The following is an 18,490-nucleotide window of genomic DNA, read 5'->3' as shown; positions in this document are numbered from 1 at the left end:
TTTCAGATAAGTATACTGTGCTCAAAACTATTATATTCATACTCTTTATTTTATTTATTTATTTGTAATTGCTCGAAGGCATGTGTGCTTGACAGAGATGAGGTTTCAGAGGGACCCCTAAGTAGGTAGTGGTTGGTTACACCATAGTCCTTTTTCCTCCTGAATTCCTGTCTGGATTTTGAGCAAGCATGTGGGTTTGTTTGTTTAAGGTTTTTGCCAAAGGGCGCAGACATTCATTGGAGAAAGAGAGGGAAAGTGAGAAATCACCCCGGGGGGCATGACCACACTGCAGTCCTTTCTCCTGCATTCTCCTCTTGGGATTTGGGCAAGCATGCACATGCATTTGGTATGATTTTTTTTAAAAAAAAACGTTAGATCCAGAACTCAAACCACAGTCAGCCATATGGGAGTCTAGCCCCTTAACCACCACAGTACCTGCTGGGCCTGCACACAGCATGGTTTTTGAGCTATGGGGACTGAAATTCAGACCACCAGCCAGCCACATGAGATCTGGCTCCCTTAAATACTGGGCCCAGAGCAGGCTTGATAACCTTTACTTTAAAATGTAAAAATTAGGAGCCAGCAGGTAGCATAGTGGTTAAGGTACAGGACTCCCACATGACCGACCATGGTTTGAGTCACAGACCTCGGAGCTTGAAACTTGTGCTGACCTTGGGGGGGGCCTGTGTGCCCAAAATCCCAGGATGAGAAGGCATTGTGGTGTGGCCATCCACCTAAGGAGTCATTTCTTGCTTTCTCCCTGTGTTTTCAGTGAACACAACATCCTATAGCAAAAAATCTCAGTTAAAAAAAAAAAAATTCTAAATTAAAATTGCTGGGCTAGCTAATTAAGATGTCTTAACTTTTTTTAAAATTTATTTTATTTTATTTTTATTTTTTAATTTTTTTGAAAAGGTTTTGCTACAGGGCGTGTGCGCTCGCCAGACAGACAGAGACAGAGAGATAGAAAGCGAGAAATCACCCCCCAGGGGGGATGGCCACGCCATAATTCCTTCTCCATTCTTCTTTCAGGATCTTGGGCACGCACGCACACGTGCCCGGCGTGAGTTTACGCCACCGGATCCGGGACACAAACCGCGGTCGACTACATGGGAGTCCAGTGACATAGCCTTTACACTAACTGCTGGTCCCAAGATGTCTTATTTGTTCAGTGTATTAGACTTCAAAAATTCATGGAAAAGGCTTATTTTGGTCCAAAAAATCTGGAAATCCATGGATAATCTTTTCATCTCAAGCACTTTTTCATGAATTTTTTGAAGCGCCCCTCTCCCCCTAGTTTATTTGGTCACGTGCTTCCTGTCTTCTTGTGACCGAATCTGCCAGGGTTCTTCTGATCTCTTCCCTCCTGAGCTGAGCAGGATGACACCCAGTCCTGTCAGTAGGGGCTGTGAGACTGTTGACTGTGACCCGACTGCGTCACGGTACTGCAGGTGTGGGTTGGCTGCTGCCAGGTACTGGGGCGAAATACTCGCCTTTGAATGCCTCTGTTACACGGGCTGGTGGTGTGCGTTTCCAGCAGCCACATCACACAGGACACCAGCTTTCGGCCAGACAGCGTGCCTCCTCTGTTTTCTGTGAACTGCTTCAAACAGGAAAGTAGCCCTGTGTAAATTTTTGCATTTTAAACACAAATTCCTGTTGCTATTTCAGGCCTTTCCCACCTTTAAAATAATTTTGAAACTAATTTATCTGTCAGATTTAAACCCAACGTAATAATCATACTGTGAAGAAATTAAAGTCACTGTCTGAAGAGAGAGTTTTATCTTTTTTTTTTTTTTGAGAGAGAGAGAGAGGTTTTTGCTATAGGGCGCGTGCACTTGCCAGACAGAGAGAGAGAGACATAGAGACAGAAAGTGAGAAATCACCCCCCAGGGGGAATGATCACGCCACAATTCCTTCTCCTCCATTCTCCTCTCGGGATCTTGGGCACGCACGCACATGTGCCTGGCGTGAGTTCTAAGCCACCAGGTCCAGGATGCGAACCACGGGGGAATTTAGTGACATAGCCATTACACTAACTGCTGGTTCCCGAGAGAGTTTTATCTTAAAAACTAAGATAAATGCTGTTTCATTTTCTTTCATGAGCTCAGACATGTTCGTAATTTTTTTCTTTAGTGAAGAAAACCTTCAGTTTAGAGTCAATTGTAGTACTCTATGGAGAAGACAGCACTTAGCTAATTTAGAAGACCTGAATCAATCTCTGCATTCTTGTCTGTAAATTGGTGGCTGGGGTTTATGTGCAGTGATGAAAATTCTTTTTTTTTTTTAAAGGAGAGGTTTTTACTATAGGGCACATGCACTCACCAGAGAGACAGAGAGAGATAGCTACAGAAAGCACAAAATCACCCTCCAGGGGGGATGGCCGTGCCACAGTCTATTCTCCTCTTGGATCTTGGGCACATGTGAACAGGCGCCCCTTGTGACTTTTAAACCACCGGGTTCAGGACTCGAACTGTGGTCGACTATGTGGGAGTCCAGAGACGAAATCATTACACTGTGTGCTAGTCCCTAGTGATGAAAATTCTTATGAAACTGTTATGTGTCTGAAGAAACGGGACCTATTATATGGCATCTGAGTAGTGGAACTTGACAGAGAAAAGAATATGGCTACCTTGTTTTAAAAATTTGTCATATGAATGAATTAGGTTAAAAGGATATTTGTCTAAACTGCATTTTCATTATTTTTTTGCATTCTAAGAAGTGTCTAATGGGCAGCACTTTTGTGACACTAAGCAATGGAAAGTTGCTTATAAATAAGACAATATTATAAAGTATTTAATATCCTGATCAAAATACCTTACCAAACTTTGTGATTTTGAATAAGCTCTTTTTGAGTGAAACATTTTATGTAGTAGATGCTTTTAAAATTTTCCTGTCACTTTCAGAAATTTGATGTGTAATAAATATTTTGATGGGCTGTCTTCTCAGCATTGGTGGGTGATGAAGAATTTGAGTGATTTTTGTTTATTAAAGGTATTTCTTGACTGTCTGTGGCAGGTTGTATGTTGGAATGGTGCGTTGGCTTTTGGGTACGTTTAAAATAGGCCCTCTTTGTCAAGTTTTTCATTTTCATGGAATGTGAACCTTATGGCTAAAGCCTGGGGAAGAACTTGAAAATAATGGAGAACCTCAGTGTTGACCATGGTTTGGGTGGGTCAGAGAACTTTCTCATTTTTGCTATTTAGTGGTTAGGGAATGAACAGAGGCTCAGACACAGATTACAGACTGGCCTTACCACTGCACCTTGGCCAAGATACTGTTCTGAGCCCCGGGGAACTTATCTGTAAAAAGAGGCAATCATGACTTTCCTTTATACTGTGGATTAAATGAAGTAATATATTCAATGTGGAATGTGCTAAATGTTAGTATTTACTCTGGCCACTACCGTAGCAGAAGGAATTCTTTTGGATCAGGAACTAAAATATCTGTGACAATATGTTCTATTTATTGTTAGTTAAAACTAATAACATAAATAGTAACATAGAAGTTACATTGGCTGAGAAGGTACAAGACATTTTAAAAATTTATCAAGACTGTGAAGACCTTAGAAATGATGTTGATTTTTCCTCTTACCTATACTTTATTTAATTTGCCAGAGAACGCATGCACTATCCAGAGAGATACTCAGGGAGAAAGCAAGAAATCACCCCCTATGAGGAATAATCACACTGTAGTCTCTTCACTTCTCCTTCCATCTGGATTTTGGGCTTGGCATGCATACACACCCAGCATGTTTTTCAAGCCTTTGAGTACAGGACTCAAACTGTGCCATAAGGGATCCAGCTACCTTAACCATAATGCCATCAGCTGGCCCTAAGTGATGATGGTGGTGATGGTGGTTGTTAAGAGAGAGATTTTTGCTATAGGGTGTATGCTTGCTGGTGAGAAAGAGACAGAAAGCAAGGAACGCCCCCCCCTCCCCCCCGAAGGGATGACCACACTGCAATGCCTTCTCCTTCATTCTCCTCCTTGGGCATGCAGGCACGCGTTCCTGGTATGAATTTCAAGCCACTGGATCCAGCACTCAAACTACAGTTGACCATATTGGAGTCCAGCAATGTAATCACTATGCTATCTGCTGGCCCCCCTTAAGGTGTTTTTTAATGATCAGGGATGTTTTTTTTATAGAGAAACATAGGTTCTCACCCAAGATAAACATCTTTCGGCTCCATCTCCTTTACTGCATTCTAACTCCAGTATTTTGATTTCAGATTTTGACCCCCGAACATGCCCATAGTTACGTCTAGTATACGTAGACAAGATGAGTAAGAGGAAGTTAGGGGACAGATGAAAGCTGGGAACGGGAAGATGGCCTTGTCCTGGGTTTTCATGTTGTGGTATATGTTCTATCCAGTGACTATGAAATTGGACTTCAGGGTTAGAGAGACTTCCCGAATTAAACTCTCAGCCTTAATTCTTTGTAGCTGTGCAGCCTCAGGCAGATTACTGAGCTTTGGGTTTTTTTCATTTTTTAAATGATGATAACTAGTACCTCAAGGATGAAATGAGGTGATGTCTGAGAATATTTTCTCTGTGTTCTATGTATAATAGATGTTCAATGAATGATCATTGTTACTAGGATGTAACCGCCTGGACTTTTAGGAAAGAAAACTTTTTTCACCCATATTTTTAATAATTGCCAGAAGGCACATGTGCTTAGGGGTGGGGAAGCCTGCCCCCTCTCAACCAGGGCAGTGTCGTTACACTGCAGTCCCTCTTTCTCCTCTAGCTCCTGTCAGATTTGAGGAATGCATGCACACGTGCCCAGTGTTATTCTCTTAAGCTCCCAGGACCTGGACTCAAGCCGCAGTCGACTCTGTGGGATCTGGTTTCCCTTAACCACTAGGCCATGGGGCTAGCACTATTTTCATCTATTATTACTCCTCTATTACCTTCCAAACAAGTCATTCCCAAGTGTTAGTTGGATTATGTTTCTAAATTAAAGTTTTTCTGAAGAATACTTATTTAATTTTATTTATTATTATTATTATTAATTATTTTTCTAATTTGATCAGAGAGAGAGAGAGAAAGTGAGAAAACAAGCTTACCTGGTCCGGGACTTGAACCATGATTTCTCCCTCCTTTTGGGATTTTGGCCATGCATACATATGCACCTATCATGTTTCCAAAGTGTCTGGGTCCAGACATGCAGGTAGCCATGTGGGATCCAGCGCCTTAGTCACCATGCCACTGGCAGGCCTTGTATGCTACTTTCTGCCCACTGATAGTCATTGATGTCAAGCAAAATTACATTCGTGAATAGTACATACATCAAACCACATGTACATCAGCACTCCAGAATTTGTTTTCAGGGGGGTTAGCCACACTGCAGTCCCTTCTCCATTCTCTTCCCAGGATCGTGAGCATGATTTTCAAGCCAGTATGTCCAGGACTCAAACTACAGTCATCTACGTGGGAGCCCAGCAATGTAACTGCTACTTCATCTGCTGGTCCCAGCACTCCAGAATTGTGCATACCACTGACATTAGGATGACTGGCATGCGTTCAGAGTTTATTAAACTGACTTGGCAAACTCAAAAATTGTGCTTGTGTTTTTTGTGTTAATACTTAAGCTCCTTAATATGCTACATATCAAATCAATGTAATTCCATTTACTTGTATAAATATTAGCTTAGTAATATTTATCATATTTAATACTCCGATCATTTTAGAATTAATTTGGAGGCATTACATTATGACCAAATAGGGACATATTTTATGCTATTCTTATTGTCAGAAGATATAAATTGATAATTACAGGATGGAGGTTCAAGAAGATTTTAAAAACATACTGTGTTTTGCGTTTATTAAGTAGACATCCATAGCTTATAACAGCAGATTAAAAGGTAAGGCTAAAACTAGGCATTTTAGTCTTTATGCATATTGTGAACCTAAACTTCGTGTGACAACACAAGTGCACATGTAAAGCTACAGTATTTGTAACTCTCTTTACCAGTCTGTCACTCAAGCCCTATCAGAAGGTTGGTTTGAACTGGCTGGCGCTGGTACATAAACATGGACTGAACGGCATTTTGGCAGATGAAATGGTAAGTGTATTCTATTTCTAGGATTTCTCATTCAGTGTCCTTGCTGTCATTCAAAAAATGCCTCTGTGTTTCTCTGCTCTCAGTATCTTATCATTTCTCAACCTTCTCTGTTTTCTATTGCTTATTTTAGTTCCAGCCTCTTCACATCTCCCCAGTATGAAAAGTGGTATATTGTCTTTCCGATGATCAAATAATAAATATGTGTCAAAAATTAGACATTACCCCCCCCAAAAAAGTCACCCATCATTCTTCACCCATCATTCTATCGCAAGTGCTGGTTTAGTATATCTTTCTAAAGTTTTTTCTTCTGTAGAGGTGTGTGTGTGTGTGTGTGTGTGTGTGTGTGTGTGTGTGTGTGTACATGTGCATATACGTACATATAAATGCTTTTTCTGTAAAGTTTTCATTGTTACCCTAAGTGAGGTTTCGTTGTATGTGCTTCTGTAATGCCTCTTCAATTTCATGTAACTTAGATTCCTGTCTTTGTCAGTTAGTACAGCCACAAAGGGTCAGCAACATCATTTCCGTCTCTCTGAAAGAGAGACTAGCTCTCTCACTGAGTCTGATCTTTCCCGAATCACATTGGCTAACTCAGGAAGTTTCCTACAGGAGCTAATAGTCCTGGTATTGTCCTATAGCAAGCTGACCTTTAACATTTACCTCTCTTCTTCCAGCTTTACTTGAAGGAATACTTATAAAACATGAGTCATACTCAGTGGATAAATAGTTAAAGAATACATAAATATGTATTTGTATTGTGTATCAGACCGAGTCCCAGAATAAAAATGAACAAAAATAGTGATTCTTGTTTCCTAGTTAGGTTCTAAGGAAGGCGATTTTTAGTACTTTAAGACATATTCTTACACATCATATTATCATTAAAACAAATAATCTTTTTACTAATAGAGACATGAATAATATATACAGGATTTCAAAATGCTTGCTGAAATTAGATATATATTGTAATACAAAGCATTAAAGTTGTATGATGGGGCGCCAGCAGGTGGTGTGGTGGCTGAGGGTGCTAGATTCCCACACGACTGACCATGGTTCAAGTCCCAGCTCTGTTAGCTTTCTGTCTTTCTGATCTAACTGGAAATAATATTGATAAAGTCTAAAAATAATTCTTAAAAAATTTTAGAAAAAAAAGAAGTTATATGGTAGACTTGGGGATCAAACCTGGAATTTGGTCCTAACTTTGCTTTACACACTTTTTTTTTTTTTTTTTTTTTTTTTAGAGATTTTTTTTTTTTTTATTTAGAGATTTTTGCTGTGGGGTATGTGCACTCACCAGAAAAACAGAAAGTGAGAAATCACCCCACAGGGGGGATGGTCACACTGCAGTCCCTTTTCTTCCATTCTCCTCTCGGGATCTTGGGCACGCACATACACGTGCCTGGTGTGTGTTTAAGCTGCTGAGTCTGAGACTCGAACTGTGGCCAATTACATGGGAGTCCAGTGACGCAACCATTACGCCATCTGCTGGTCCCTACATGCTTTCTGATTGTTGCCAAATGACCTAATTAATTTCTCAGAAATAACATTATTAAAATGTAAGTTATTTCTCTACATAAGATAGTATTTTATCAAATGAGGTGAATAGTGTATGGAACTAGTTTGGGTAACCCATAAAGCAGAACTATTTATAGGTTGTTGGCTTAGTCAGCCAGCGCTGCTGTAACAAGATACTGCAGACCGAGTAGCTTAAGCAACAGAAATCAAAGTTCGAAGGCTGGATGTCCAAGGTCAAGGTGTGGGCAGGTTTGGTTTCTCTTGAGGCTCCTCCCCTTGGCCTGCAGACAGCCACGTTCTCACTGTGTCCTCACGTGGCCTTCTCTGTGTATGTGCATCTTCGGTCTCTTACAAGAAGCCCAGTCACTCTGGATTCAGTCTCCATCCTAATCGCTTCACTGACCCTTAATTTCCTCAAGGGCCCTATCTCAAAAACCGTCACACTGGGGAGTAGGGCTTTAATGTGTGTGTTGGGAATGGACACAGTTCAGTCCGTAAGAGATGGATAACATTTAGCTCCCTTAAGGAGCTAAACCTTTCAGTAGCCTTTGATTAAACCAGACTCCCACATTGTCACTAGACTCCCACGTTGTCGATTGTGGTTTGAGTCCTGGACCCGGCAGCTTGAAACTCATGAATTACATGGGAGTCCAGTGACGCAACCATTACGCCATCTGCTGGTCCCTACATGCTTTCTGATTGTTGCCAAATGACCTAATTAATTTCTCAGAAATAACATTATTAAAATGTAAGTTATTTCTCTACATAAGATAGTATTTTATCAAATGAGGTGAATAGTGTATGGAACTAGTTTGGGTAACCCATAAAGCAGAACTATTTATAGGTTGTTGGCTTAGTCAGCCAGCGCTGCTGTAACAAGATACTGCAGACCGAGTAGCTTAAGCAACAGAAATCAAAGTTCGAAGGCTGGATGTCCAAGGTCAAGGTGTGGGCAGGTTTGGTTTCTCTTGAGGCTCCTCCCCTTGGCCTGCAGACAGCCACGTTCTCACTGTGTCCTCACGTGGCCTTCTCTGTGTATGTGCATCTTCGGTCTCTTACAAGAAGCCCAGTCACTCTGGATTCAGTCTCCATCCTAATCGCTTCACTGACCCTTAATTTCCTCAAGGGCCCTATCTCAAAAACCGTCACACTGGGGAGTAGGGCTTTAATGTGTGTGTTGGGAATGGACACAGTTCAGTCCGTAAGAGATGGATAACATTTAGCTCCCTTAAGGAGCTAAACCTTTCAGTAGCCTTTGATTAAACCAGACTCCCACATTGTCACTAGACTCCCACGTTGTCGATTGTGGTTTGAGTCCTGGACCCGGCAGCTTGAAACTCATGCCAGGTGTGCCTGCATGCCCAAGGTCCTGAGAGAAGAGAGAGGAATTGTGCCATGGCCACCTCCGCAGGAGGTGATTTTTCACTGTCTCTCTGGCGAGTGAACATGCCCTATAGCAAAAATCTCTCTAAAAAAACCCCAGTATTTTGCTGATACCTGATTTACTTGCAGTAAGATGCACACATGTACAGCTTAGTGACTTTACACATATGATCACCACTCAGAGTAGATTCATAATATCCCAGATAATTCATTTTTTGTTTGTAAAGCATAGGGTAGTTTTACTATCCAGAAAGGGAGCTAACAGCACCCCCTCAAAGAACTTGATCAGTCACAGTTCTTTCTTCTCCATTTCTCCCATCCTGTTGGAATTTCTGGCACAGATGTTCAAGTACCTAATGTGTTTTTCAATATGCCGGGATCAGGATTCGAACCACATGGTTGACCATGTAAGATCCAGCTCCCTTAACTGCTAGGCTTCAGGACCAGCTGTCTCATGCTTCTTTCTAGCCATTCTTACCACCATTATTCTGATAGCTACCACTATGGCTTAATCATCTCTGGTTGTACAGTTATACAGTATACTCCAAATTCCTGGGACTCTTGGGGTACATAATGTTCCTGAGATTCTCTGTTCTTACTTATCTCAGCAATATGCCTCATTTTCATCACCCTGTGCTATGGGGGCCCATGGTCCAGATACGCTATAGTTTGTCTGTTCTTTTGTTGGTAGATGTATTACTTAGGTTATTTCCAGTATTTGGCTATTGAGAAAAACTACATAAACATTTTTGCCCAAGTTCTTTTGTGGACACATGCTCTCCCATCTCTTGTTTATATTCTTAAGAATGGAATTATTAGCTAATAGAGTAGGCATATGTTAGCTCAGTCATAGGGCAGCGTCCCCAGTCCATCCAGTACATGTTAAATATTCGCTGTACTTAAGCAGTACCCAGAATTATATTCTTGCTGTGCAGTGCAAAAAAGTCTTACATATTCATATGTGTCATAAGTGCACTAGCAACTACGATTCATCCCTCCTGCTCATTAAAGCAAATTATAGCATCGTTTGTCGTGTTGGCTTAATCCTGTCATTGGAGAACCAAGAACATAGTAGAAATTCTTAGAGTTGCATTATGAGAAATAAGAAATGAGGCCAGCACAGAAAGACTCCTTCTTCTGTATTCTTTTTTTTGGGGGGGAGAGGTTTTTGCTATAGGGCGCGTGCGCTCGCCAGACAGACAGAGAGAGACATAGAGACAGAAAGTGAGAAATCACCCCCCAGGGGGGATGGCCACGCCGCAATCCCTTCTCCTCCATTCTCCTCTCAGGATCTTGGGCATGCATGCACACACGCCCAGCGTGAGTTTTAAGCCACCAGGTCCGGGACGCGAACTGCGGTCGACTACGTGGGAGTACAGCGACATAGCCATTATGTTAACTGCTGGTTCCTTCTTTTGTATTCTTAAATATTTACTTGCTGTTTACTTTAAATTTACGTATTGTCTTTTACATTTTCAATTTTTAGGGTCTTGGAAAAACTATTCAAGCCATTGCATTCCTGGCATACCTTTATCAGGAGGGCAATAAAGGTCCTCACTTGATTGTTGTTCCGGCCTCAACAATAGGTTTGTAACACTGGGCACAGTTCTGTTTGACTTCATAGTGTGTTATATAAGTAGGAGAGAGCAAGCGAGTGTGTGTGTGTGTGTGTGTGTGTGTGTGTGTGTGGATTTTAGTTTGAAGAGATGAATATTAACTTTTATGGTTCTCTTAGGCTTTTTGCCTATATATGTATGTGTATGTTTGGTTATATTGCCAATCTTTAAAAGAAAATAAATAAAAGTCCATTCTTGTTTTTAAATTATTACAGAGCAAGGACCATTTATAAGATTATTTTTGTTTCATAATGCTTTTGAGTTATTTTAAGTGCTTATGAATTTATAATTAAACACTTAACTGAATCAGAAAGTATATAACTAATCCCTGATACAGAATCCCTTTTCTTTTTTCTAAAGAATTATTTATTTAATTTTATTTATTCATTCTTTTATTTTAATTTGACCGAGAGAGAATGAGAGGGAAAGCGAGAAAGCAAGCCACCGGGTCCGGCACTCAAACCATGGTTGGCCATGTGGGAGTGTCCAGCACCTTGTCCACCATGCCACCTGCTGGCCCTGAAATCCCTTTTCTTAATCAGAGTACCATTCCATTCTTTGTCAGTTGACTGGAAGTTAGAGTAAGAAAATGTTTATATATAGGAAATGTGACAACAACAAAAACCCCATCTCTTAACATTGGAAGTTAAAACCTACCTGTAACTAACAGTTGGTCTTGTCCCTTTCATTTTGCTGACTCCTCAAAAATGTCAAGATAATTTTAATCATGAACAGTCATATTATGAAGAATTTGTGATTAAAATTTGTGAATCACGTTTACATTTTGTGACGGAGCAATGAACAGAACTTGTCAAACTTTATCTCAGCCAATGCAAGTAATCTCTCTCTCGTTTTATAGATAACTGGTTAAGGGAAGTTAATTTATGGTGCCCCACTTTAAATGTGCTCTGTTACTATGGTAAGAATATATCATTTTATTTTTAACTTTGGATATTTCTGTAACGTTAAAATATAGTAAAGTACAACAAATACAGTCAAAACGTGTATATTGTTTTTAAATTTTAGGTTCTCAAGAAGAACGGAAACAAATTAGATTTAACATTCATAGTAAATACGAGGACTACAATGTAATTGTGACCACGTAAGTGTTGAGAAATTGGGGAGGAGATCTGTGCAACCCGCAGCGTTTTGTAGTAGTAACACGTAGTAAAGTTTATGCTGTGAACTGGGTAGCAAAGTAATGGGATATTTATGTCAAGGATTCAGGTGGTTTTCTTTTTAGTTTGTTTTGTAATACTAATATTAGAGATTTTTTGATTAGTATATCTGCTTACTAATGGTGGGCATTAAACAGGTTTTCTCCTCTTAATTTAAACATAGTATTATAGTAGGACTTTGCTCACTTAAATTTAGTTAAATATGTGATAACCCTTGAAAATTACTTACATTTCTAACTTGAAGTAAGTGTTTAAAATGCAGATAATGCAATGTTATTCTCTCAATGGAAAATTAGAATGGAAATGACAAATACAACTTTTTTTTAGAGAGAGTTTTGCTATAGGGTGTGTGCACTTGCCACAGAGACAGAGAGATAGAAAGTGAGAAATCACCCCCTAGTGGGATGGCCATGCTGCAGCGCCTTCTCCATTCTCTGCTCGGGATTTTGGGCACACACACCCGTGTGCCAGGCGTGAGTTTTAAGCTGCCAGGTCTGTGACTTGAACCATGGTCGACTACATGGGAGACCAGTGACGTAATCATTAATGCTCTCCGCTAGTCCCGACAGGTACAACTTTGAATAAGTTAATCACAGTGACTATCATTAACTTTCTAGCAGAGAACTTAATGCTCTATGTTTCATTTGTTCATTTATTTGTTTATTTTAATTTTTGCTGGAGGGGCTGTGTACTTAGTGGAGAAAAGACAAGGAATGAGAAAATGTTCTTTTGTTATACATTGCAGCTTTCATAATTTGATTACACGTACATCAGTGGTTATTAGATACAAATCTATCAGTATTGAGTACCAACTGTTACCTGCTGCTTTCCTTTTTGGTACAGGCTATTAGAAATATATAAGTAAAAGTAATTTTTACGAACATTAAATTTGGGCCAGACAGGTGGTACAGAAGGAACCCAGCTGACCCACACGAGAACATCCCGAGTTCACATCCCGGGTGGGGCCTCCCTCTTCACACTGGGTACACACACTTGTGCTCAGGATTCAGGCCAGCTGAGGCTGGCTTGGGTTGTGGCGTGAGGACTTTGGGATGGGGCAGGGGAGGGACACTACTTGTCTCCCCTTGTTCTCCTCCTCAAAAATGTAAAAAATCAAAAACCAAAGCACCGAATCTCACTAGGCTCTGAGTTCGTGCAGATTTCACCTGCAGTTCTGTTTTCTGCCGGCAACAGATACAACTGTGCGATCAGCAGTTCTGATGACCGCAGTCTGTTCCGACGGCTGAAGCTTAATTACGCCATCTTCGACGAGGGCCACATGCTGAAGAACATGGGCTCCATCCGCTACCAGCACCTCATGACGATTAACGTAAGAGCCCTGCGAGTGCTCCCTGCTGACACGGTTTAGGGTCTGTGTTTACTGCACGTGGTATCAGGGTCAACAGACTTCTCTGTGAAGGGCCAGATAGTAAATATGTCATGCTTTGTGGGCCGTAGAGTCTCTGTCCCACTTGGATTTTTATTGCTTTAGAAATGTAAAAACCAGGGGCCAGCAGGTGGCACGGTGGTAAAGGGCACTGGACTCCCACATGGCTGACTGTGGTTCAAGTACTAGACCTGGTGGCTTGCTTTCTCACTTTCTTTCTCTCTCACTCTCTCAATCTCTCCCTCTTACTCTCACTTTGTCCCTCTCTGGTCAAATTAAAATAATTAAGTAAAGTTAAATAAAATGGTTCTTTTTTAAAAAAAATATAAAAACTGTTTTTGGGTTATAGCTCATGAGCCACGATTTACCAACCCCTGTTCCATGTGATAAACGTTATAAATGTCAAGTACAGTTTTATCTGCTTTCATCACTTCATAAAGTGGTATGAGGACTCAAGTTACCTCCTTACAAATAAGATTCTTACAAATAAGTAGATTTCACTCTCTACTTTAGTTATAGTGTTGGGTTGTCAGGAAAGTGAAGATACATGTTTGTACTAAAATTTAGCATTGAAAAAATACGTCATGACTTTAAAAACAATTTTTTTTGAGAGATTTTTGCTATAGGACATGTGTGCTAGCCAGAGAGACAGAGACAAAGAGAGGGAAAGTGAAAAATCACCTCACAGGGTGATGGACCACATCACAATCCCTTCTCCTTCATTCTCCTCTTGGGATTTTGTGCACGCATATACATGCACCCAGCATGAATCTTAAGCCGCCAGGTCTGGGACTTGAACTGCGGTGGACTGTGGGTGTCCAGCAACGTAACCATTACACCATTTGCTGGTCCTTGTCATGACTTTTCTGACAACCCAGTAGATGATAATAGCAGATACTAGTTTGTCTAAATTATTAGGCTTTCTTCACAGAATGTTATATTAACAATTTTTTTCTTTTTGAGAGAGATTTTTGTTATAGGGCACGTTCACTTGCTGCAGAGACAAGAGAGACAGAAAGAGAGAAATTACCCCATGGGGGGTGGCCACACCGTAGTCTCTTCTCCTCTGTGTCTTGGGATTTGGGGCACACATGCACAAGAGCTGGATGTGAGTTTCAATCCGCCAGGTCTGGGACTTGAACCATGTGGGAATTTAGTGCCTTAACCACTATGCCACCTGTTGGCCCATTATTAATGATTTTAATTCCTCTGCCTACCCCCTGCCCCTCACCAAGAAAAATAGCCATGAAGGGAATAGCTCTTTTAAAAAGCACTGATCTAGGGACCAGCAGGTGACATGGCTAACCACAGTTCAAGTCCAGGCTTGCTTTTGCATGTTCCTTCTTTCTTTCTGTCTCTCTCTCTCTAGTGAACACACCTATGGTAATAATAATAAATAAATAAATAAAAATTAAATAATTTTTTAAAAACCACTAATCTAAATTTTGCCTTCATTCACAGGCAAATAACCGTTTGCTGCTCACAGGCACCCCTGTACAGAACAATCTGTTAGAACTCATGTCCCTGCTGAATTTCGTCATGCCACACATGTTCAGCAGCAGCACCAGTGAAATACGGAGAATGTTCTCTTCGAAGACAGTAAGTAGATAGGCGTCTTTTGTCCTGAGTATGTTACTTCGTGTTTGACCTAGGCTATGTCTTTTTCTGTTTGGTCTTTCGTTGTTGTTCTTTTCTTCGTATATATGCTCTGTGAAATAATTTTAAATACTTGATGTCTCTATATTTGGATCAGTTTAGTAATTAGCCAAAATATAATGAAGAAAAAAGTTGGTGACTTCTGTAATCAGTGTCCAAAAGTTTTGGTTTCTAATGTTTCGGTTTTCTGAAGAATGACAATATTAAGTTGATAAAGAGGTCAGACATACAATATGTGGGGATATCTGTGTTGTTGCGTCTTCTGTATCGAAGTCAAACAGGTAAATTAGCATTGCTTTATGTGTAAATTGTAGAATTGGACAAAGCTGAAACATCCCGAAAAATGCTTAGACTGGGAAATACACTTTTTTTTAGAGAGAGAGATTTTTGCTATAGGGTGCATGTGCTCACCAGAGAGACAGAAGCGAGAAACCCCCCCCCCTGGGGGGAATGGCCACACCGCAGTCCCTTCTCCTCCATTCTCCTCTTGGGATTCTGGGCACACACGCACATGTTCCTGAAATGAGTTTTAAGCTATCAGGTCCAGTCAAGTACCTGGGAGTCCAATACGAAACCATTATGCCATCTGCTAGCCTTGGGAAATACACTTTGTAATAAAAGTCTAAAAGTTATAGACGTAACAAGTGTTTTTGTTTTGTTTTGTTTTGTTTTTAAATAAGAGAGTGAGAGGGAAAGTGAGAAATCACTTCCCAAGGGAGATGAGCATACCTCAGTCATTTTTCTTAGATCTTGGGCTTACATGTTTATGCACCTGGCATAACTTTCAAGCCACCAGGTCTGGGACTCAAATCACGATCAGCCATATGGGAGTTCCGTAACGTGACTGTTAGGCCCTCGTCTGGCTCCCCCTCCCATTTATACTTATTGTCATGTAAAACCTCTGTTCTATCTATTTTTAAAATTTATTTTATTTAACTTGATTTATTCATTTAATTATTTTAATTTGACCAGAGAGGGAGAAAGAGCAAGTTTGAAAGTAAGTCACCAGGTCCAGGACTTGAACCATAGTTAGTCATGTGGGAGTCCAGCACCCTTAGCCACCATACCACCTGCTAGCCCCAAAACATGTTCTCTTTTTGTGGTCATGCCATCTGATTATCACAACTGTCCCTCCTTGGCAATTTTGGGGTTATTTTTAGAGAGAGATTTTTGTTACAGGGTGAGTGCACTCACCAGAAAGAGACATAGAGACAAAAAGGTACAAATCCCCTGGTGAGGGGATGGCCACGCTGCAATCTCTTCTCCTCCAGTCTCCTCTCAGAATTCTGGGTACATGCACACACATGTACCTGGCGTGAGTTTGAAGCCGCCATGTCTGGGACTGAACTGTGGTCGACTATATGGGAGTTCAGCAACATAACAATTACCCATCTGCTGGTCCCAGTAACAAATTTTTAAAAGTAAAGAAATTCTTTAAGAAGAAAAGTTTGGTTAATTTTCTTCTTTCTTACTTAGAGAAACCGTAGGATTGTCCACATTTTTCAGTATCGTTGTGTCCGTATGTATTCTCAGCTCTGTCCTCGATCATATATCATGTGCAGAAATTTTTCTGCCATACACCTCTACTGCAGATGAACTGCCTTCTTAACGTTTACTGATGAATTCCTTCCTACTTGTTTTTTTTTTTCCTTCAAGAGAGTTTTTTGCTGTAGGGCACGTGTGCTCACCAAAGACACAGATGGAAAATGAGAAATCATCCCCTGGGGGTAAGGCCACATTGCAATCTCTTCTCCATTTTCCTCTTGAGATTTTGTGCTCGCACACATTCAAGCCTGGCTTGAGTTTTAAGCTGATAGGTCTGGGACTCAAATTGTGGTCATCTACCTGGGAGTCAGCAATGTAACCATCATGCCATCTGCTGGTCCCATGGTTTTTAAATTGACTTAACAGATCTTATGAACTCCATTTCTAGTATATAGGACTCCTTAATATCTTAGAATAAACTCCATTTTTTAGTTCTCCGTAATCACCAGTTCTAGCCAAGCACTGTCTATTTTAAGGCCACATGATTTGCATCAACCTGCACTAGCTTTCTTTTTTTCCATGAAAAAATAGAAGTTTTGGGACAAGCAGTTAGCATAATGGCTATGTCGTTGAACTCCCATGTAGTCTACTGCGGTTTGAGTCCCAGACCCGGTGGCTTAAACTCACTCCAGGCGTGTGTGCATGTGTGCCCAAGGTCCCTAGAGGAGAATGGAGGAGAAAGGATTGCAGCGTGGCCATTCCCCTTGGGGATGATTTTTTGCTCTCTGTATCACTGTCTTTCTGGCAAACGTACGTGCCCTCTAGCAAAAATAAATAAATAAATAAGCTCTCCAAAAAAAAAATAATGCAAGTTTTATATTTCTCCCTCTCCTGCAGTCCCGTGAGCACATGCATATTTCAGCTTGAGAGTTTCTTAGGAATCAGTTACTGAACCATCACTTGGTTACCTTTAGTCACCAACCTAGTACAGTTTAAATCGTCACAGCAGCAGGTCAGGAAACCCCAGAATGCTAGAAGTGGGTTGCAGCCATGCAAATGTGATGTTCCCTCTAGAATGGCGTTTCTGTAGAAAGTAACTAAGCTGCTGGTGAGGCTTCATGTCGTGTAATACTGTTATTTATGATCATTTAGATGAATAACTTCTAAAAGACTGTGTTGTATTTTGCTTAGAAATCAGCAGATGAACAAAGCATATATGAGAAGGAGAGGATAGCACATGCCAAACAAATCATAAAGCCGTTTATTCTCAGAAGAGTGAAAGAAGAGGTAATTCTTACCTGCATGTTTTGAACTGATTGTGAGGATTCTGTTTCCCCTAAAATGACAGTCTTCAACTGTTTTCCTTTCTCAGGTTCTCAAGCAGCTGCCTCCCAAGAAAGATAGAATTGAGTTGTGTGCGATGTCCGAGAAGCAGGAACAGCTCTATTTGGATCTTTTCAACAGATTGAAAAAATCGATTAATAACTTGGGTATAACCTGATTTTTCCAATATTATGTGAAAAATAATCTTGTATGGGCTACATTTTGAATAGTCATATGATAATGGGATTTGCTCAGTTAAAAAATTAATTAGATTTTGAAAAAATAATATTAAAAGTTTTTTAAGTTGAGGTATTTCAGTATGAATCTTTTTAAAATATGTACTCTTTGGTTCACAGAAAAAAACACAGAAATGTGTAATGTTATGATGCAGTTGAGAAAAATGGCCAATCATCCTTTACTACATCGCCAGTATTACACTGCTGAAAAACTCAAGGAAATGTCTCAGCTTATGCTCAAAGTAAGGATTTCGTGTTATGCAAACACTGAGCTCTGTTAACACTACTGAGTTACAGTCAGGCTCCCGAGCCCCATGGGCATATTAGTCCTTTAACTCTGCATTTAAGAACATTTTTAAGACAAAAGTGGAAAGTAATTTGGGGGACATAAGAGCCAAGAAGAACTGGTAATCTAGGTTAGGGATCAGCAATCTGTGACCAGTCTGGTTTTATTTTATTTTTTATTTTTTAATTTTTTTAAATAATTATTTTATTTTTATTTATTCACTCATTTTTTTTTTTTTAATTTGACCAGAGAGAGAGAGAGAAAGAGAAAGCGAGAAAGCAAGCCTCCAGGTTCAGGACTTGAACTGAGGTTGGCCATGTGGGAAACCAGAACCTGTAACCACCATGCCATCTGCCGGCT

General features: G+C 40.4%; 1 protein-coding gene across 3 annotated transcripts in view; it reads left to right on the top strand.

Moving 5' to 3' along the window:
- SMARCAD1 (SNF2 related chromatin remodeling ATPase with DExD box 1) overlaps window positions 1-18,490 on the top strand; it is a 92,486-nt gene that overhangs the window by 62,859 nt on the left and 11,137 nt on the right. For all 3 annotated transcript variants that reach the window (XM_006164496.3, XM_006164495.3, XM_006164497.3), the window contains 9 exons: window positions 5,978-6,068; window positions 10,450-10,549; window positions 11,439-11,498; window positions 11,606-11,681; window positions 12,952-13,087; window positions 14,606-14,743; window positions 17,477-17,572; window positions 17,658-17,775; window positions 17,965-18,086. In XM_006164496.3, the coding sequence (XP_006164558.1) occupies window positions 5,978-6,068; window positions 10,450-10,549; window positions 11,439-11,498; window positions 11,606-11,681; window positions 12,952-13,087; window positions 14,606-14,743; window positions 17,477-17,572; window positions 17,658-17,775; window positions 17,965-18,086 (937 nt within the window). The remainder of the gene's footprint in view (window positions 1-5,977; window positions 6,069-10,449; window positions 10,550-11,438; window positions 11,499-11,605; window positions 11,682-12,951; window positions 13,088-14,605; window positions 14,744-17,476; window positions 17,573-17,657; window positions 17,776-17,964; window positions 18,087-18,490) is intronic.

This window comes from Tupaia chinensis, unplaced genomic scaffold, assembly GCF_000334495.1.
Source record: "Tupaia chinensis unplaced genomic scaffold, TupChi_1.0 Scaffold143631_1, whole genome shotgun sequence".
NCBI classification, from domain to species: domain Eukaryota; kingdom Metazoa; phylum Chordata; class Mammalia; order Scandentia; family Tupaiidae; genus Tupaia; species Tupaia belangeri.
The sequence above is the reverse complement of the archived record's forward strand: the minus strand, read 5'-3'. Positions and strand labels throughout refer to the sequence as shown.